At 40.2% G+C, this 18,731-nt stretch overlaps 1 protein-coding gene across 2 annotated transcripts in view; it reads right to left on the bottom strand.

The window, feature by feature from the left end:
• Nucleotides 1-16,863, bottom strand: part of usp45 (ubiquitin specific peptidase 45) — a 79,793-nt gene extending 62,930 nt beyond the window's left edge. For both annotated transcript variants that reach the window (XM_039619448.1, XM_039619449.1), the window contains exon 1: nt 16,662-16,863. In XM_039619448.1, coding sequence (XP_039475382.1) covers nt 16,662-16,785 — 124 coding nt within the window. In that variant the 5' untranslated portion in view covers nt 16,786-16,863. The remainder of the gene's footprint in view (nt 1-16,661) is intronic.
• Nucleotides 16,864-18,731: the final 1,868 nt, after the last annotated feature.

Genomic DNA, 18,731 nt, shown 5'->3' with positions numbered 1-18,731 from the left:
TAGCATGAGGTATTCTCTATATGAAAGCCTTTAAGCTAGAAAGCCAGTGTGTGTTATAGAGCTACACTACAAGTAACAAACAAACGGTCAAACATCTGTTGTTACTTGTAGTAAAAAAAAGTCAAACGTACCAAAATAAAGTCTTTAACGCCTTTAGCACTAAAAGATCACACCGATTTAATCAAGAGATGGACGTTTTCTTGAAAGAACACTGCACACGACGATTAGCAATGCCACTACTGGGCCCTATGGACAACAGTGTCTGTCAGTCAGACTCCCACAGTCTTAAATGTGAATGATCTCAGCAACTGTTACACTGGCTGACCAGAATGTTCATAATCCCCACATGATGAATCCTCCTTCTCCTATTTTCCCCTCAATCCACCATTATTGGGTTTATTCTGAACAAAAAAGGAACTCTAATATGTCTCATGATCACGTAGCTACGTTGCTTCCACATGGCCGCAATGCAAAACTGTGGTAAATGGGCTGGTTCTTATGTGGAGCTTTTCTACTCGAATTAAGCATTCAAAGCACTTTACACAAGTTGCTCTCTATGCTCTTTCTATGTAAGTGCTTTCTATCCAACATTCACACTCTGACAGAGAACTTGGGGTTAGTATCTTGGCCATGCAGTCGGGAGCAGACAGGGATCAACCTTCTGATTAGTAGGTGATCTGATCTACCACCTGAGCTACAGCCACCCCAATACTGACATGCCTTGCATTGAAGTGTCAGTATAAAATTTGAACACATATGCTTACGTGGTAATGGGATGTGACCAATTCTACTCCTTCACTGCATCTGATAATTCTTAAAATTAAAAATAATAAGAGTGAAAGAAGTAAAACGAGAAGAAAGAAAGACAGAAATTATGCTTTGACCTTTTCAGATTCATGATTTCAGCAGTTTTTTTTAAAAAAAAAAGTTGTTGTGTGTTATTTGACCTTTCCTTATATTCAGTGTTGCACACCATAACAGGTTCAACTTGCCCACACAATACTGAAGAGCCCGATTTTTTCCTACTGGCAACAACAAAATAAAGCTTAAAAAATCTCAAGGTTCTCTTATTTTTTTGGAGAATAGCAAAGGAATTTTTGAAATTTTCTCTTCAAATCACAAACATCTCTCTCGCAGTTTTGTGTTTTCATCATCGGTTTATGCGTTCTCTCACCCTGGTTGTTGCGTTCCTTTGGTCTGTTATCATGTCTCTCGAGACCAGCTGTTCACACCTGCCCTGCCTTCCTGTCGGATCACCTTGGGCGCATTAATCCCTGAAAACAGCACGCAAAATCTTGCTACAGTGTAAGACCTGACAGATGCGTAAAAAACTTGATGCTACGTGTATTTCAGATTTTTATTGTCACAGTGGAAAGTGCAGTGCGTTAGGATGGCTCTATCAGGTGGTAGCTCGATCAAAGCTTTGGGCTGAGTGAGTGTGTCTTCATTAATGTGTCAGGACGCCCAAAATACAGCTTTGTTTCTCTTATGTCTGGTTTTATTTGACCAGGTTTTGAAAAAATGTTTTCTGCGATGTCTGCTTAAATCCCAATTCAGTGAGTTCACAATTGCAGAACTCTGAAAACACTTTGGAATTTTCAAGTAAATAAAAAGTCCCGACGAATACTGTTCACGAGAAGGTAATTGGAAGATTTTAACAGGGCAGACCTTTTATTTATATTTTAAAGTTTTTTTCTTCAATTCTTTAGTCATCATGAATGAAATTCCATCCCTTTCCAACATACGGGGGGTTGGTGCAGGCATTCAGATCAACACAAAGTTTTGTGCAGTATCACTGAACCAGTGGTTTCATGTGTATCCCAACATCATCATCACAGTTCAGTTCAGTTCGGCTTCATTTATACAGCGCCAAATCACAACAACGGTTGCCTCTAGGTGCTTTATATTGTATTGTAAAGACCCTACAATAATGGAGGCAACAGAGAGAGATGCACAATCCAGGTGTGGTTTATAATGGACTCCTCTCCAAGAAGTCCACCTCAAAAATCTGAGGCAGTTTCAAAATTCAGCCCTGAACATTTTAGGTCGGTTTAAAAACACATCTATTGATTTCTCGACGGAAGATCTGATCTGAGTAGCTGTTCTGCTCAGATCGAGGACAAAATAAATCCCCGCTAGAACCACGTAGTCTTGGGACACCTACACAAATGGCATTCAAATCCAGCTCCACGATGGCGGGCACTCATTTATGTGTAAAAGAGAATCAATAGCATGAATAAAACCTGCAAAGAACTGGGTCAGAATCAGCACAGACACCAAAGAGCAGGAACCACTGTATGAAGCACATAACAGCTTTCATTACCGAATATTAAGAAATAGGTTTTTCTTCAATACCATTAATGTTTTTTTTTTACTGAAGCACCTGCATTTCCCACAAGCAAGGCAAGGCAAAAAGAAATACTAGCATAATGTGATGTTGCTGTTTTGTTATTTCAAGGCCAAGGCCCACGTTTTTTTTTTATGTTCACCAGTCTGTAAAGGGAAAAATCCACTGCTGAGACTTTAAAAAAAAAAGCATGTAGCAAAGAACTGTGTTTTCTGCACAGCTGAATATTTCAGCATACTGTTATTTTTTGTTGTCAAGCATGGCTGCTAAAACAAATCATGACTCTGAAAAGGACACAGCGAATGTTTGTCTCAGTCTCTCAACGTGACAGAGCTGATGTTGCCTGACTGCTCTGCTGCTGGCAGCTGGCTCTCCTGGAGCAGGTAGACCAGGAAATGAAAGCAGGTAGAGCCAGCATGCACAACTGGTCAGACAGAGCTTGAAAGAGATCAAACAAATAGAATCGTGTGTGCACACTACCTAGCCGTACAAATGATGTCTGCAAAATCATGTAGCAGATGAGCAGTCCTCATAGCCATGACAGGAGTCTGTCAGCCGGCATGTCAAGCAACAGAGTGGCTGCAGGCAGCTTGCTCTCCTGGAGCAGGTAAACCAGGTAGAGTAAACACACACAGCTGGTTTCACAGAGCTGCAGAGAGAGAAGAAATACACACATGTGAGAGGACATACATAAAGGAGCGCAGAAGGAAAATGATGCATGTTGACATGCACGCACATATCTGTAGGGAGTTGCACAAAGAGGTAAAAGGAGGGACACAAATTGTAATCAGAAAAATGGACAGATGGACGAGCACGAGATGTACAGCCAGTGAAACAAGCTGACAACTTTGGCTCAGTCGGTGAAGCAGGCAGACTGCTGTGTGGGAGTCCACTTCCTCAACTTAAGTCAGAGAGAGACTATTAATCCCTGATCACGGCCCAGCTTGTCAGTTGTGATAGCAGCAGGTAGAAGGTTTAGACTGTGGCACACCAGCTGTGGCCCACTGGTACCCTCTCCTCCTCTGTCCCTCCACCACTTCTGCAACACAAACACATGCTAAACAGGCCACTGTCTCCACCGGCTCCCACATTCAGCTGCAAATGAGCCTGCTCAGGGCCCCCAGCCCTGTTTGATGTCATGAATAATGAGGATGAATTTTCATTTGCGCAGGTTTCTGAAAACTATAATGCCTATTGTTTCATCTTGTCACATCAAGCAGTCAGCTCTGTCAGCTCGGGAGTCTGTTTATGTGCAAGTTTCAAATACACATTAATGACAGGTTTTAGTGAGGATATTGTGGCTACGTGAGAGTGACTGTGCTACCAAGTCAAATAAACTGTGGTCTTCTACTGATGCTCAGCATGTGAAGCATCCATCCAGTGCAGACACGAGGCTCCTCCTTGACATGATGGACATCTGATGAAGTGGATGTGAAGCGTTAGAAGTCCTGCTGGCAGCCTTCTCTCCCTGAGCAGGTAAACCAAACTGAGCAGACATACACACGTGATTATAAAGAGCATGTAAGAAGAACACCAAGCTCAAAAAAAACTAAGGTTGCTCTTAGTGTACTAGCTGCTGGTATACGTACACACCCACAAACCTGAATGTCTCAGAAGAGAGAGAATACACAAGTCTTAAAAACTAAAATTAGTATAGGTAAAAATACAAATGTGTTATAAAAATAGATTTAGAGGAATGTTCCAAACACAGACAGTATAAAAGACGGACATAGAGTAGTTCTCGGGTCTGAAAAGTGAATCCAATATTAAAATGAAACCTGCCTTTTTTTTAATTGGCTGTCACCATCACTGTGGTTGCAAAAAACTTGCAAAAAAAGTCTTTTGGGCCCGACCTCAGTAATCACTTTCCCACTGAGTACACAGGCTCAGTCTTATTTACGATGATACTAAAAAAGTCCATCCTGCAAACTGTGGTTGTTCTAAGTGTCAAAAATGAAGATTAGCCTTGGTATCCTGAATGGCTAAGGATTTGCAAAGTCCTCAGCCAATGAAGCGGCATCTTCATAGTCATATCCACTCCTGATTCTGATTCTGACCCCCCCTCTCATAAAATAGTGAAAGCACTGAAATTGAGGCTTTCCATATGAGACTTCTGCAAACCAGTGGGTGATGTCATGTCCACCTGTCCACCTTTTATAATGTCTATAGGTCCAAACTCTGAGGTCACCTCTAGATTTAAGCCCTGACTTTGGAGCAAGACCCCAACTGAATATAAACATGTGTGAGTGGACCACTGTTGGCGTTGGTATTTAAAATAAATAATGTATTGCACATTACTTGGTACTTTAAAAAAAAAGTAATGCTATACGCTACTTTAAAACTACCCAGAAAAAGTTATTTGTGCAGTGTCAGAAAAAGGTAGAGGCAGAAATTGAGTCTACAGTGCCACTAGTGTCAGCAAACAGCTTTTTCACTGGTTCTTGCTAGCTTTGTGCTAGCATGCTGTCTGTGCAGATGCTTGCAGAGAGTCAGTCTTGTGTCGCCAGCAGTGGATAGCTGTTTTCTGCTAGTGCACAGATTGGACCTTACCATTGTGCCCTTGTCTATTCATGTTACAGAGAAAAATGTAATGTCCACATGGCCACTCCTCAACAGTTGTAAACTGCTCTACCACTCCTTCCTGCACATGAACTGAAGTCAGGTGATCCTAGCGTAAGTGTGCAGGAAAAATGCTGGTGTGAGTTTTTTTCTTTCCACCTGCTCATCTTGCAGATAACTGAAGGTTTGTAAGACAAATAAAAACCTAATAAATGTAATGCATTACATTACATTACTACATTAAAGTCAATGCTGTGACAATAAAGCAACTCTTCAGTGAATTCTGACTGAAAAAAAAAGCTTCTCCTAAATCAGGTCTGTTATACCAAAACAAAGCGAAGACATTTTGAAAATAATGGGGCTGAACTGTGACATTCTGGACTGCGCTGTGGAAGAAGATGGACTGAACAGACAGGGAACAAGTGTGAGGCAAAAAAGTAGCAGGTCTAGCTCTCATCGACTAACTGGCGGGTGAATAGTTGGATTTAATTGAAGCCCACAGGCTGCTACAAGTTACTATCGATAGACTGTTTATGTCCATAAGAGACCACGAGTTAACATATTATCTAACATCTGTGGTAAGTCATGGTTATATCAGTGTGCTGAAACTAAACTTATGTGAATGGTATTTGACTCCCGAGGTAATGTTCACTGAGCTGAGGGTGAATAAGTTCTACTCCTAAAAAAGACTCTAAATATTTGTTGAATGTGGTCCATTGATTTCCTCATTACCCTCAGCCTACTAAACAACCAGGCGACTGCTAATGCACTAGTCATTACCATTCAGAGTACTGGCCAAGGTCTCAGAAGGCAAACCTTTCTCTTCGATCCTCAAGGGCATTCATTGCTGTGTTGTTGTGTACCCAGTGAGTGCCAAGTTTACTTTACAGACTGAAAATAACAGTAAACTGCAGCAGGAGACCTTTTGTTTCGTTTTGCATTTCTTTGGCTGTTCTGCATTGAAAACCATGCTACATTGTGTGGTGGCCCTGGCAGTTCAACACACTGCTGCCTAAGACATTACAGGCAAGTAGACACAAAAAATAGCAAACCTAGTAAACACATTCCTCAGAGCTCAGTGTTCAAACATGTTGTCTTCCCGGTACAGTAAACTCTTGTCAATGGGTTTGCATTTGCAACGCCAAGCTATGTCTTGATAAGCTCATATTCAGCCCACTGCTCCAGCAGCTCTTTCAACATTCAGACTTTTACCTTGTGAAAAGGTATGTATTACTCCGTTAAATTGGTTTTCATTTGTGTGTTTTATAAACTAACAAGAAGCACTCAGGGAGCTCAAACTTCCACCAAGCCAGCTCACTCCATGATCTCTTACCTACACATTAATTTTGTTTTCTTTGTTCTTTTTTAATGTACTTTAAGAAGTTTGTGGTGCAGTAAAAATAATGCCTGTTTGGGTTGACTTGAAAGAAAAGTATATGTGAAATGTGAAAATGAGAGCAGAGGTCAAATGTGACGAATAAAGTGATATTTAGAATCCAGAAACACCAGGATCATTTCATAAATGTTGCCAATATAAACAAAAACAGTAGAATTTTAAGCACAGTTTTAATACATAAAAGACATTTTATGAAACTTTGACACTATTGACCTTGAAGAAGAGGTCAAAGGTCCAATGTAACGTAATCTTTAGATTCCCCATATCATTTCCTGTATACCTGTATGTTGTCAGCGCAAACAATGGAAGTGAGAGTGACAAAGCTAGTTTTAAATATCTATATGTATCATTTTAACCTTCCGATTAATGTATCGACCTTAAAGTAGAGGTCAGAGGTCAAATTATACTATTTTAATATTTAAAATTTTTATACAGTACATTCTTTATGTTGACAACACGCACTACACTTGCAATAACCATAATTTATTTCTAAGTTTTAAGGATTTTTTGGGGTCAGTTTCCAACCAATAAATCATTGAGTTGACCTTGAAGACCTTGTTGGATGTAAGACAAATTTTAATGGATTGTTAATATAAAACCACTCTACACCCCTACACAGTTTTATCAGAATTCAATCAAACATTTTGTGCTCTTGTGTTTACCGACAGAATGACACGCATGCAAATGCTACCAAAACAATAGAAGGTAATTAGTAACTGAGACACCTGACATAATTATTAAGTTATTTCCATTACTGGCAAAAGGGGTTAGGGTTACATTTGAAATTACCTGTAAATTATACATGTTACCCTGCCTATGCTTGCTCTTATTCTATAGTGCCAGCCAGAGCCCTCAGCTACTCTCAGTACTGAGCAAACATCTCTATGTTGTCAGCTAAAAGCAATGCCACAAAGCAGCTCATGACAAATGAAGTCACTTGACAGTATTTTGGATAAAACTGCCAAACAGATTTAAGTACTAATTAAGTAAAGATGCCCCGATGCCATTGTAGATAGTTCTGATTCAAGTTCTGGTTAAAATTAGAAATAAAACTAAAAAAAAAGAAATGTGCTAATGAACTCTGACTTAAGTCAAAAAAGCCAGTAAAACAGTACATCAAAGTACCACAAGTACACTTTATTAGTTTGTGAAAATCTTTCCCATTTAGACTGATGATTTATTCACACTATGAGTTACAAAACAGCCAAACTTTTCATCATCCGTGGGCTTGTATATCTGTGAAAGTGTAAAGAACATTTTAATAAATGCCTGCTAGCATAACCTGATACTTTCCACTCATCTGACATTGCGCACGTTAAGAATGATGCTTATTTCTCCATATATGCATAGTTAGATTTAAAAAAACAACAACATGCATGCTAAAGTTGCAAATGACTGATTACATTTAATACATTGTTTGCCCTCCTTGTGATGCCGTAGTTGTTTCCTGTTTAGGAGTTTTTTCCTTTAGTGGACAGCACTGCTGCTTTACACACCATTAAATATCTCACTAATATGAAAATGTGCAATCTGCTAACTCTCAGTTTCAAACAGCTCTTTACTAGGTAGAACTAGGAAATGGGAATAGAAACAAGTTTCTAAAATCCAGGCTTCCTGTGATTCCTAACAGATTAACTGTTATAGCAAACTGATCGATTGAAACTTTATCAATATGTAATTTGAAAGGTTCCTTTCGAAGTGTATAATGCATCACATAATTTTAATTTATGCTGAATTAAAATGCATGGTGCAAATGCATAGGTGCATGGATTTAGGATATGTGTGCACTTAAATGAACATTTTTTTTCTTTCCACATCTCCAGGAGACAATCATTACCAGACGTTACAAAGGCTAACTATTTAAACCCTTGCTCCTATTGAAAGCCAATTCAGAGCGACTTAAGAGGTTTTTTAAAAAAAGGAAGAAAGGGAGGAAAAAAGGAAACAAAAGCCAATATAGACTTGGAGACAACGTGGAGAAGAGAAAGAGGACAGGAAAGGAATGACGGAAAAAGCTAAAGATGGAAAGAGCGAGAATAGTATAGAGAAAAAGATGGAGAAGTGAAGGCTCTTTTGGAGTGCACTGGGCTGTGAGACAGGCCCATTCAGTCCGATCTAAACACTGTGTCACACTGCGCATCAGCGCTCTCACCCGGGCAGCCAGCACTGTGGCCACAGACTCAAAGTTAACCAGTCAACTCCATTACAGTGCAGGGGGCGTGTACAGACCTGCCACACCAAAGGGATCACGCCGGCCAGCCGAGAATATTAATTGCTTTTAAATGAAGTGGAAGTCTCTTTATTGGGTGTCTGGTGTTGGTTTGTTATCTGCACGGCTGAAAAGGCCCCACTGCTCTTTGGTCTCACCGCCTTTGAAAGAGAAACTGACTCTGGATGAGGTCACTGATCAGTGGGGGCTATATACTCCCAGTGGGTTTTTGTGTGTCCTGCCCCTTTAACTACTCCCATTGTACTCTGCCCATTGTGTCATCAATGCGTTGCGGTTAATAAACATATTTGTTAATGATGCTTCCTCCCAGGCGTAAATCCAGTCGAGTGTGTGTTTATGTGCTCATCGTGTGTGTGTTAAACCTGCAACTTTTGATAGATAAGGAACTGATGCATGCTGTGGTCTTTCACACGTTTTTTTTAATCGCAATAGAATTTTAATGGCGAGTTGATACTGGTTTGATGTCACTGTGTTCAGCTGACAGAGTGGCAGCCTGCTGCAAGGACCGGAGGGGACAGATATAACGGGAGAATCTTGAACTTCTACAACCTGTAAGACAAGAGTCACATGATCAACAGAGCCAACTAAAGCTGTCTGTGAACTACTTCTTGGCAGTTTGCTGCTTTCTCTGCTTGTGTTGTAGGCTTGTCATGTGGTGTAAAACACAAATGCAGCTTGGAAAACAGTCATACAGTAATTCTTTCTCTCTGTGTTGGTGTTAGAGGAAGATAGTTACAGACAGTTGCTACATTAACATAGTCTGATGAAGAATTAGAAAGTGGCAACAGATATAAGTTTCTAAAAAACCAACCTAATAATCATTTCCATTGCAGAGGTTTGACACATGACTAGGTGACAGAATTAAAAGGTTAAAGGCCTAGTTAAGTATTATATTTTACTGAATATTAGCATTGATTATAAGATAAAGATGTAACATGTGGTGCTAACATATTTTTTAAGATGTGGTGATTAATGTAGTAAAGTAACAAGTACTCCATTTTTGGGCTTTTCATACTTAGTAAAGAATCTACTTTAATGAATGTTACATTATTCAAAAAGAGTCAAATACTTTGCAGTACATAAACTGCTAGAAAGACAGTGTCTAAAATAAAAGGTATGAATTTAGAGTTTTACAGTAAAAAACACATATTTTTTTACCCCTTAGTTTGGTTTCTGAAAGATATTTCGATGCCTTAGAAGGTAAACAATGTAGTGCATCTTTTATGTGATGTTACTTGAACAGTGTCTGCTCTGTCATTTGTTTATTAGCTAGACCTGCTTAGTTAGCTAGCTACTACTATGCTAGCAAGCTGAGCAACTAATGATTAGAGATTACAAAGGAATTATGAATTATTTCTGAATAAATTAGCATACGTCTAGAAAATGAGGTCAGCAAAACCAAAGGTCGGATGGTTTTCAAGAGATCATCTTAATGCGTACGCAGGTTTCATTCATTTGATGCGTTCAAATCGTTTCTGGATTTGCATCACCTCTTAAAAAGGACTGAGTGCAGAAAGTTCAATATTTTCCTTCAAAAAAAAATTAAGTTACATCCCTTTGATGCAGCAGGAAATAAATGATGTGGACATTTATTTCTGGTTTTAATTTGCATTTCAAATTCATGCATTCAGTTCTGCTTATAGAATGACCTATAACAAAATGTAATGTAACAAAAGGAGCGTGGGTCCCACGTAGCGCACCCACTTTGTTATTACGTCTCATAGGTAACTCCTCGCCACCTGGCTGTGAGTAAATGCGTTTCCACCCGTGAGCCCTGTTGGGACTACTGGCTTCCGAAGCTCAAATCACGTACAGTGCATCCACCTCACTAGTCCCCACTGAGCTCTGTGTCTGAGGCCTAGCAGGCTAGCAGGGGAAGAGGATAGAAGACATTATCTATAATTCCCTGCGCCATCTCTCTCTCTCTCTCAAAAGGGGCCCGAGCACCAAACAAAGCCCTGGTGCTAGACATCTCTGGAGATGAAGACGAGCTGAGGTTTCACATCCCTGAGAATAAGGTTAGATATTAATCCAGCTAAGAGAAGAAAAAACATGCTACAGGTTGCTTTCTAAGCTTCCTTTGTGGGAGTATTTCTTTGTGTTTCTGTCTGTCTGGCTTTTGAATAGGAACCCCCTCCTTCTCACTATGTCCATTGAAAAAATTGGCTTCTAAATACAAGCTATTAGAATATTTGTGTAGATGAGTAATAAGTTATTAGTTGCAATTACTGGTCATCTATTAGTCTGGTATAATAGACTGATTAGGCAGTGGGCCTTTTAACTTCTGAAGAAGTAATTTGGAAGACAGCCTACCTTTGACAAGGCAAAGAAAGGCTTCCTTTATTCAGGCCATATCTAGCTATTGTACTAACAGACATGTTATAATGGGATTACTAGCGACTACAGTGGACTGATGAAATCAATGGCGAACGCATCATTTTGTATAATTCACAGGTACTGGAGATGAGAAGAGATTTTGGCTAGTGAGAGGGCACTTCAAACAGGATGAATAGGGAGCAGTATATGCATTACACAACCTATATTTAATGTAATTTACTGCCTATAGAAGACGATGGTGGGATTTTTTTTGTCCCTCTGTGTTTGTTTAGGATGACTTGCACAATTTGGGACTTTTAGGGCTTTTGGAGCCATCATCACCCCAACATGTTACATTTTGGCCTGCTTGACAATGATATGCATTTGACCTCAGAGAAATTGGAAGCATAGCCTCCTCTGTACAGGTTGTACTGGTCTTTTGTCAAAGAGGATGACAAAACCTCCATTCATAATCTGCCTGAGTTTTCCAAGGACGCTCCATTGTTGTTTTATATCCCTGCCTGAAATCTTTCATTATAAAGAACAATTACAGCTCTTGTGGTCATGGTACTTGGAGTTTCTCTGTTTTCATCCATCTTTTCTTGGCTTCTTTGTTCTTTTTGGTCCAAGGAGAAACTGGTAAAGAAAATGCGGCGCTGTAGCAAGTAAACTGCGCCCACACATTTTTTGCACATGAAAAAAAAGTGTATCCAAAACTAAGGGCAGCGGTGTGAGGGAGAACCTGCACTGCAGCACAAGGTGCTGTAATCTTGAGAAAAATATTAGAGAAACAAAATTAAAGATTTCCCTGAGCATAGCATGACCAGTTTCTGCTCTTAAAGGCTGTGATGCATCACACAGATGGATTTCAGAAGTTCCTTATACCCCTCCCACTCTTCAGTTACTGGCTCAAGTTGTGCTTCCTGTCTCCTTGTTCACCAGTGGCCACAGATGGAGCACCATGTTGACACTGGGCCAAACTACGACAATATCATCTTTCCGTACGCACTTGTCTCCACTCTTTGTACCTCTGCTTCTTCCTTGCCTGTTGTTTATTCTAATGTGGTCCGAATGGAGCAGCTGGTGGTGACATGGGGTTGATTATGCTGTTCCCACAGTGACATTTTCAAAGGCGGCTGAGGAAGGCGCCGTTGTTGTCTGTGATCTGTGGATGACAGCCTTGCCTGTTGCACCAGCTCCACATTGACAATTGCATGGTGTGAGGGGAGCAGGGGCGAGCGTGCAGGGACGTGTGCAGAACAGAGCTCAGTTTGACCGATACGTGTTTTTAAAGGGAATTCAGACTGCTGCTAGTCCATGCAAAGGATGCACAAGCGTGCATAAAGCTTACACCTATATCTTCAAGCCCACTAGCTCTAATCTGTTTAAAAGCATAGGATGATACTCTGCACACAAGCACAGAAGAAGAGTGCAGCTAGTCACTCAGTCAGTCCAGCCCCTTCATTACAAGGCCCAGTTTGGATCATTTGGTTGGTAATTGCTGCCCACAAGTGAGCCACTCCACATGAATGGAAGTGCAGTAAAGCGTCAGTGGCCATGATCAGCGTCTGCTCCCAGGTAATAGCCTTTTCCCTCCCCCCTTTCTATCACTCCTTCCCTCTCCTAGGCTGCTACTCCTGTTGAATGAGAGGATAAAAGTAGTGAGGGTGAGGCAGAAGGCTTTTGGAGAAAGAGGAGGGGGCAGAGAGGCAGTGATATAGGCAATCCATAATTACCTGTAATGAGACTTTTGTCTTGGAGCATTATAGGGATGTTCTTGAAGTCACCCCGGAGGTGGTTTTCAGATGGAGGAAGAGCTGCACGCGCCTCAAGTCCTCTCATGCCCCATCTCATCCATATGTGCAGTAATAAGTAATTACTGAAGTCTCATTGAAGTCCATGTGGAGTATTCTCTGTCTCTTTCTCTCGAGGCAGATGAATACCCGCCACTCACCCATTACACAAAGTGACACTCCTGGAGATCCGACGTGTCATCTCAATCTTCCTCTTCAGTCCTACTCGTTCTTCTCTTCCACCCCCCTCAGTTTGAGAAAACAGCTGGCACCCTTTGATGTCTGACTGGCAGCTCACTGGGTCACCTTCACTGCTGCATCTGACAGGGTATCTATTCAAGCTAGTCTTGGGACGCTGAAATCATTTTCTGTATGACACCATGATAGAAATTCTTATCATGGGCTTCCTGTGCTGCTTCCTAACACCTGGAGTGTGATAGCTCTCATGCAGGGACCGAAATGACAGAATTGCTTTGACTTTAGCCTATGGGTCAACATCAAAGTATCTATCAAGATGAGTTCTCCCACCAAAACTGGTAACTGTTAATTGTTTCCATTGTTGATGGATAATTCTTCACAGAGGAAGAGACTTTGTTACTTCTTTTTTGAGGAAATAAAGTGTTTCTAAGCTGCTGACTAACAGGCCTGGAACAGTACTCTTTGAAAAAAGAGTCATAAAAAGTTTTGGGTTAAAGTTATTAAGCTAACATGTTAAAGTTGCTGATATGGAGCAGACATGTAGACACATTAATATTCAGTAATTCATTGTTTTATGCAGTGTAGGTTTGGGGGTTCCTTTTTATTGAGAATTGCAAACCCTCCAGACATTTGTAAGGCTAGTGCTGCTTACACTGTTATTAGCCAACACCTTTGGTTACATCTGCCAGCCGTTGCTAATCATTGCTGTTTACTTTTAAACATGAATGGGAAATAAAATTTGGGCTAATATGAGCTGAAGACCAAAACATTGCCCTAGGGAGTTGCAAAACACTCCTCGGGAATCATTTTGTAGGTACAAAAATGTTGTTATTTTTTATTGATTATAGATTCAACTGAGGAAATGGGCTGCTAATAACACAGTGCATAAAGATACAATTTAAAGTTGGCTGACTTGTTTATAGGGTAGTGATAAGTGGCTCAACAAACAGAAAAAAGAAATTGTAAAAATACAGAAGTATAAGCCTTTGACTTAAAGTGAGTGAAAAAGCAACCAATGTCCAAAGAAAAACTTTGAAAGATGAGGGAACACATCTAAGGACCACTTGAAAAAATGACAAGAAATTCAAAGCAAAATCGAGAGAAATGAGGGGTGACTCAAGACTTCTGCACAGTACTGGAACTAAGGGTTAATCTTATCAAGTGATCCTGCTCATTGCATGCGTGGTGATTTTATCTATTATTTATATTAAATGTGGAGCTTTAAGTAAATGCACATCTCAATAACACAGCACTGTTGAAGCTGTTAATATGCCATTCTGAAATCTAATACAGTTTCCTGAATGGACGCCTCATATTTTCATAATGAGTCTTGAAGTACACTCACAACACATACAATAACACAATGTATGTGGTTTCAAGAGCTCATTTCCCATCATGTAAGCACACATCTATGCATTCCCTCTTAACCAATCAACTTGTTTTCAAGGCCTTGGGTTCTTGACATACACCATGAGGACTTACATTACTGCAACACAGTGGCAAATTCTAGTATAAATTAAAAAATTTTGAAAGCTCCCGGAATAATGGCATCATTTGACCTGCCAGTAAGGTGCACACCTCATATGGATATGAACTTGAAAATCAAGCTGAAGGGCTAAAGCTTTATTGTTTGAACCGATAAAAGATATTCATCTTAGCGCTGCTGTTGTGACACAAAGGCACTGAGAGGAATCTGAAAAATAACACGAGCGCAATGAGGGGGTCACCAGTAGGTACTCCAAGCTTCAGCTCTCAGGTGGAGTTTTAAAATGAAGTGCTTTAATTGTGTGTGGGTGTGGTTTGAGCTCTTGAGACTTCTACCAGACTTTTTTGTTGCCAAAGCAGAAAGTGACCCTTGGTCACCGCACGTGCTTAGACTCACAGTCGCGCACGCTCTCTCTCTCTCTCACACACACGCATTTGCACACGAACTAACAAAACAGCTGTGCGGGTGGGCCTTGTCGTTGGCTGTGCCTGTTTTGTCTTTCGATTGCGGGAACTTGCATTGCGGTGCAATTCTCAATGCATGTTCGAGAGCGATCGTGCGCGCCATGTGGATCAGTTCTCAGTGTCCACTCGGCGCTGGGACTAATTTGCATTCCTTTGTGCGTGAATAAAGGACACCTATTCTGAGGACAGAGTTTACCAGCTGCCATCCAGGACTAGTCCTTATTAGAGCCCTGCTGTTCCTCTGAGAACGCCAGCACATGTTCCACACACGCTGCCGCTCACACACTACCTACACACACGCACACTCAAGGACACGTGCACCCCCTCAGTTATAATCTGTGCACAAATGAAAACACACGAACACAGATGCACAAAGAGAAACAGACACACACTTTACTTGCAGACAGTACAGGCAATGATTACAGGCACCAGTGGCAATATTCTGTGGTTATCAATAACAGGGCAAAGGTCACTATCTCTCTCTCATAGACACACACACACACACCCACCCACCATATTTTCATTCTGTTTACTCATATACTGCAAGTTCTGACTATAAACAACTGTGTCACCTTCACTTTTTCAGTGCCCGCACAGACTTGGATGGAGTTATGGTTAAATCGAGGTAAGAGGCAGTATTCATCATTCCTTTTAGTAACAGAATAATACTTTCTTAGATAGACATAAGCCAGAAAAACCCAGTACTCAAGGTTACTTGATTGCTGCCAACAATAACCTGCCATCCATGTTTTTCTTCCATTAAAAATCTTTAAAATGAAATGAGTTGGTAAAAGTTAAATACCAGTTATTTAGGTATAAATACCAGGTAGCTCGCTGTTAATCAAATATAAAAATGTAAAGGAGTGAGAGTTAAAGGATGATGAAAAAGACATTTTTGAGTAAAGAAATAGATTATACTGATAGTTGTCTTCTTTAAACACGCATTGCTTAAGTTTTGTTGATACTGCAAACCAGGACAGACAGCAGCATATGCTTTAAAGAATATGCTACATCACAAAAACACTGTGGATTGCAGTTTAAATGGTTCTGAATGGCAATATGTGCATGCCCGTGTCATGGCGATGTCTGAACATGGTGGTATCCTCCATACAGTCAGCTCATCTCAGGTTTGCAGACACTCCACGCAGAAATCCAACCAGTCACACATTTTTTGTTCCGTATGAAATAAAAGAGATAATACGCTGTTGTAGGGTTTTTATCTTGCAATATAAAGCACCTGGGGGTGACTGCTGTTGTGATTTGGAGCTATATGAATAAAACTTCATTAAATTGAACCTTAGAAATGCTGAGTTTCAGCTTTAATTTGAGCATTTTTACATGAAGATAGGCAACACTCTGTGGAAGATACAGCCCTTTAACACATATTCATGGACTTGCAAGCGTCCAAAAGTAACTGCACACTTGATTATTAACGTTCGCTGAGCAGCTGTGTATCTAATGGTTCCTAGATGGATACACGGATCAAGAAGGATAAGGAAACCAAAGGGAGCTCATTAATGACTTGTATCTGGTAGCTTGATAACTAGAGCATTCAGTATGTCTATTTATATACAAATATACTTCATATTCTGCAGTAATAGTTACAGATATGTTCATACGTTTAGCTGACAAAAATGCAGCTTTTGTAGTTTTGCATGTGTACACACCCACAGTGAACTTTAAGTCAAACAATCAAGGTGTGAATGAGGAGCAGACTTTCAGCTTCAGTTTAAAGGTTTTTGAAATAGATTTGCACTTTCCAGGAATTATAGAGATTTTTTTTAGACTTATAGACAAATCAAGCAGATATAAGATCTGGGGTTAATTCCAAGTGTAGAATTTTTGTTTAGAAAGTTTTCACAAAAAACTCACAATAAAAGGTCCAAAGAGCTGTTGGATGGCATCGTGGTGGAGTGGCTAACACTGTTGCCTGTAACTGGACAACAGCAACTTGCACTTGGAGGAGGCAAGCAAAGTTTCCAGGTGGTGGTAACATCTGAGATTGGATTGGCGGAGGATTCACAGGTTTTATGATCAATGGCCAGCTTTGTTTTTTTCGTAAGCTCTTCCTTCTTCAGATTAAACAACTCAGAGATTTCTTGGGTTGGGTCAAGGATTCTTGATTCAGCCAAAGGGTAATGAGTAGATGAGAAACAGGTGTGCCGGCTGGAACAGGAGGCAAGGGCAACCCTGGTCAGGGGCCTGACAAGACCTGAGCCCTTCAGTGAGTGAATCTTCTATCAGAATCATCATCTTAAGATGTAAATGAATTCTGAGTGAATCTATCTTCATCATCTTAAATGTAAATGAATTCTTACTATCTTTGGTGTAAACCAGTCCAATATGGTGCATTATTGTAAATTTCACCACAAAACTGCAAACTAACCAGTTTAACTTGCCTTAAACGGTACCACACTGCTTAGTAGACCTCCATAATTTTCATGAAGAGGTTGAATAACACAAAATTAGAAGGCTGTTCCAGATCATTCCAGCCCATTTTAATAGCTGGTTATACTGGAAAACTGACAGGACAGATGACACTTTTTTTCAGAAAACACCTGCACAGTTTTATCAACAGATGAAATCAAGTTGAAAGTGTGGAAAAGGAGAGAAACAGCTCACTATGTGAAGCATATCACATTATCTGTTTAACATGGTGGAAATCCTGGAAATCAAAGTGACCGTATACATATACATAAGTGCGGTGTTGATGGAGAATTTAGGATTAGTATGTAGTGTTTTTATTTTGTAGTTAGAGAGGCAACAAATATCAACATAAAGAAACGGTATTTGGGGAACATATTGTTATCGTGAATGAAAAAGTGCCCCAGTGAGCACCTTTACCTCTCCGTCAATTATCAGCAGCACTTTGTAATTTAATTCAGATGTACTTGTGTAATGAAGAGCTGCAGAAGGACACCCATCGGTGTCATTTCCCATCACTCCTCTGAATGTAAATGACTTGCAGATTAGAGGATGATTTGGGATTTAAAAGGAGAAACAAATTGCTCAATTTGGGCTAATTAGAGAAGAAGAATGCAGATAGTGACCAGTGTGGTCTTAGGATGAATACCTAATTACAGAGTGGAAAAAAATGACTCTCCATTTTTTAGTCCACCCACAAAATCAGGCTCTCCCTCCAAAATTACAGCTAAAATATTAACAGTAGGACCATAGAGTTTGTATGTTTTATGTATTTGACAGAAAACATACAGTTCAGTGTCTCCTGTGCTCATGGATCCATGGGTGTGTGTGTGAAGTGGTGGCTGATATTCAGGCCCATATAATGTGTTTTTCAGCCAATATTATGCCACTATTGTCCCAGTTTTCTTTATGCTTTTCTTTTCACCAGTTCTCCTTTATCCATTTTGCATTAATTGCATCTGTCCTAATTGTTCACGCGTTAAATAGAGAGTTAGTATGGTGCACAACAAGTGAGGAAGGACAATGGCACTTCAGAAATGTTGCACGCAAGCTAACACTCAAGCACACTTCAGCACAGTGACAAAGTGCAGTTTTTAGTGCTTAATCAAAAATCATTTTGAAAAATAAAAGCTATGTTAATTAGGTTTGTTATTACACTGCTATCAATTGGTGCAGACATGCTGGTCACTGAGGAAAAAAATTAAATAAATAAAGATGATAATGTTGACCAGCAAGAGCGGAGACATGGAGGAGAGGAAGAAAAAGAAACAAGAATTTACATTTAAATTCTTTGCAGGCTGAAGCAGTGCTGGCAGTCTTTCTTTTTTCTTCTTCTTCTTTTGTTCTCATTGGTTTTCATTTTTCAGAAAACATTAAGGATCTTAGAGGTTGGGAGGAAGCTTGATGTAGGTGAGCCACTGGAATTTCCAAACTCCTCGTACCTGCAGCACCTCAAACTGTTCACGCATCAGCACCACATCTTCAAAGGTCAAAAGGTCTGCAGCTGCAGAGACGCTT

This window comes from Oreochromis aureus, linkage group 11, assembly GCF_013358895.1.
Source record: "Oreochromis aureus strain Israel breed Guangdong linkage group 11, ZZ_aureus, whole genome shotgun sequence".
Classification (NCBI taxonomy): Eukaryota; Metazoa; Chordata; class Actinopteri; order Cichliformes; family Cichlidae; genus Oreochromis; species Oreochromis aureus.
This window is presented reverse-complemented; position numbering and strand designations above follow the sequence as displayed.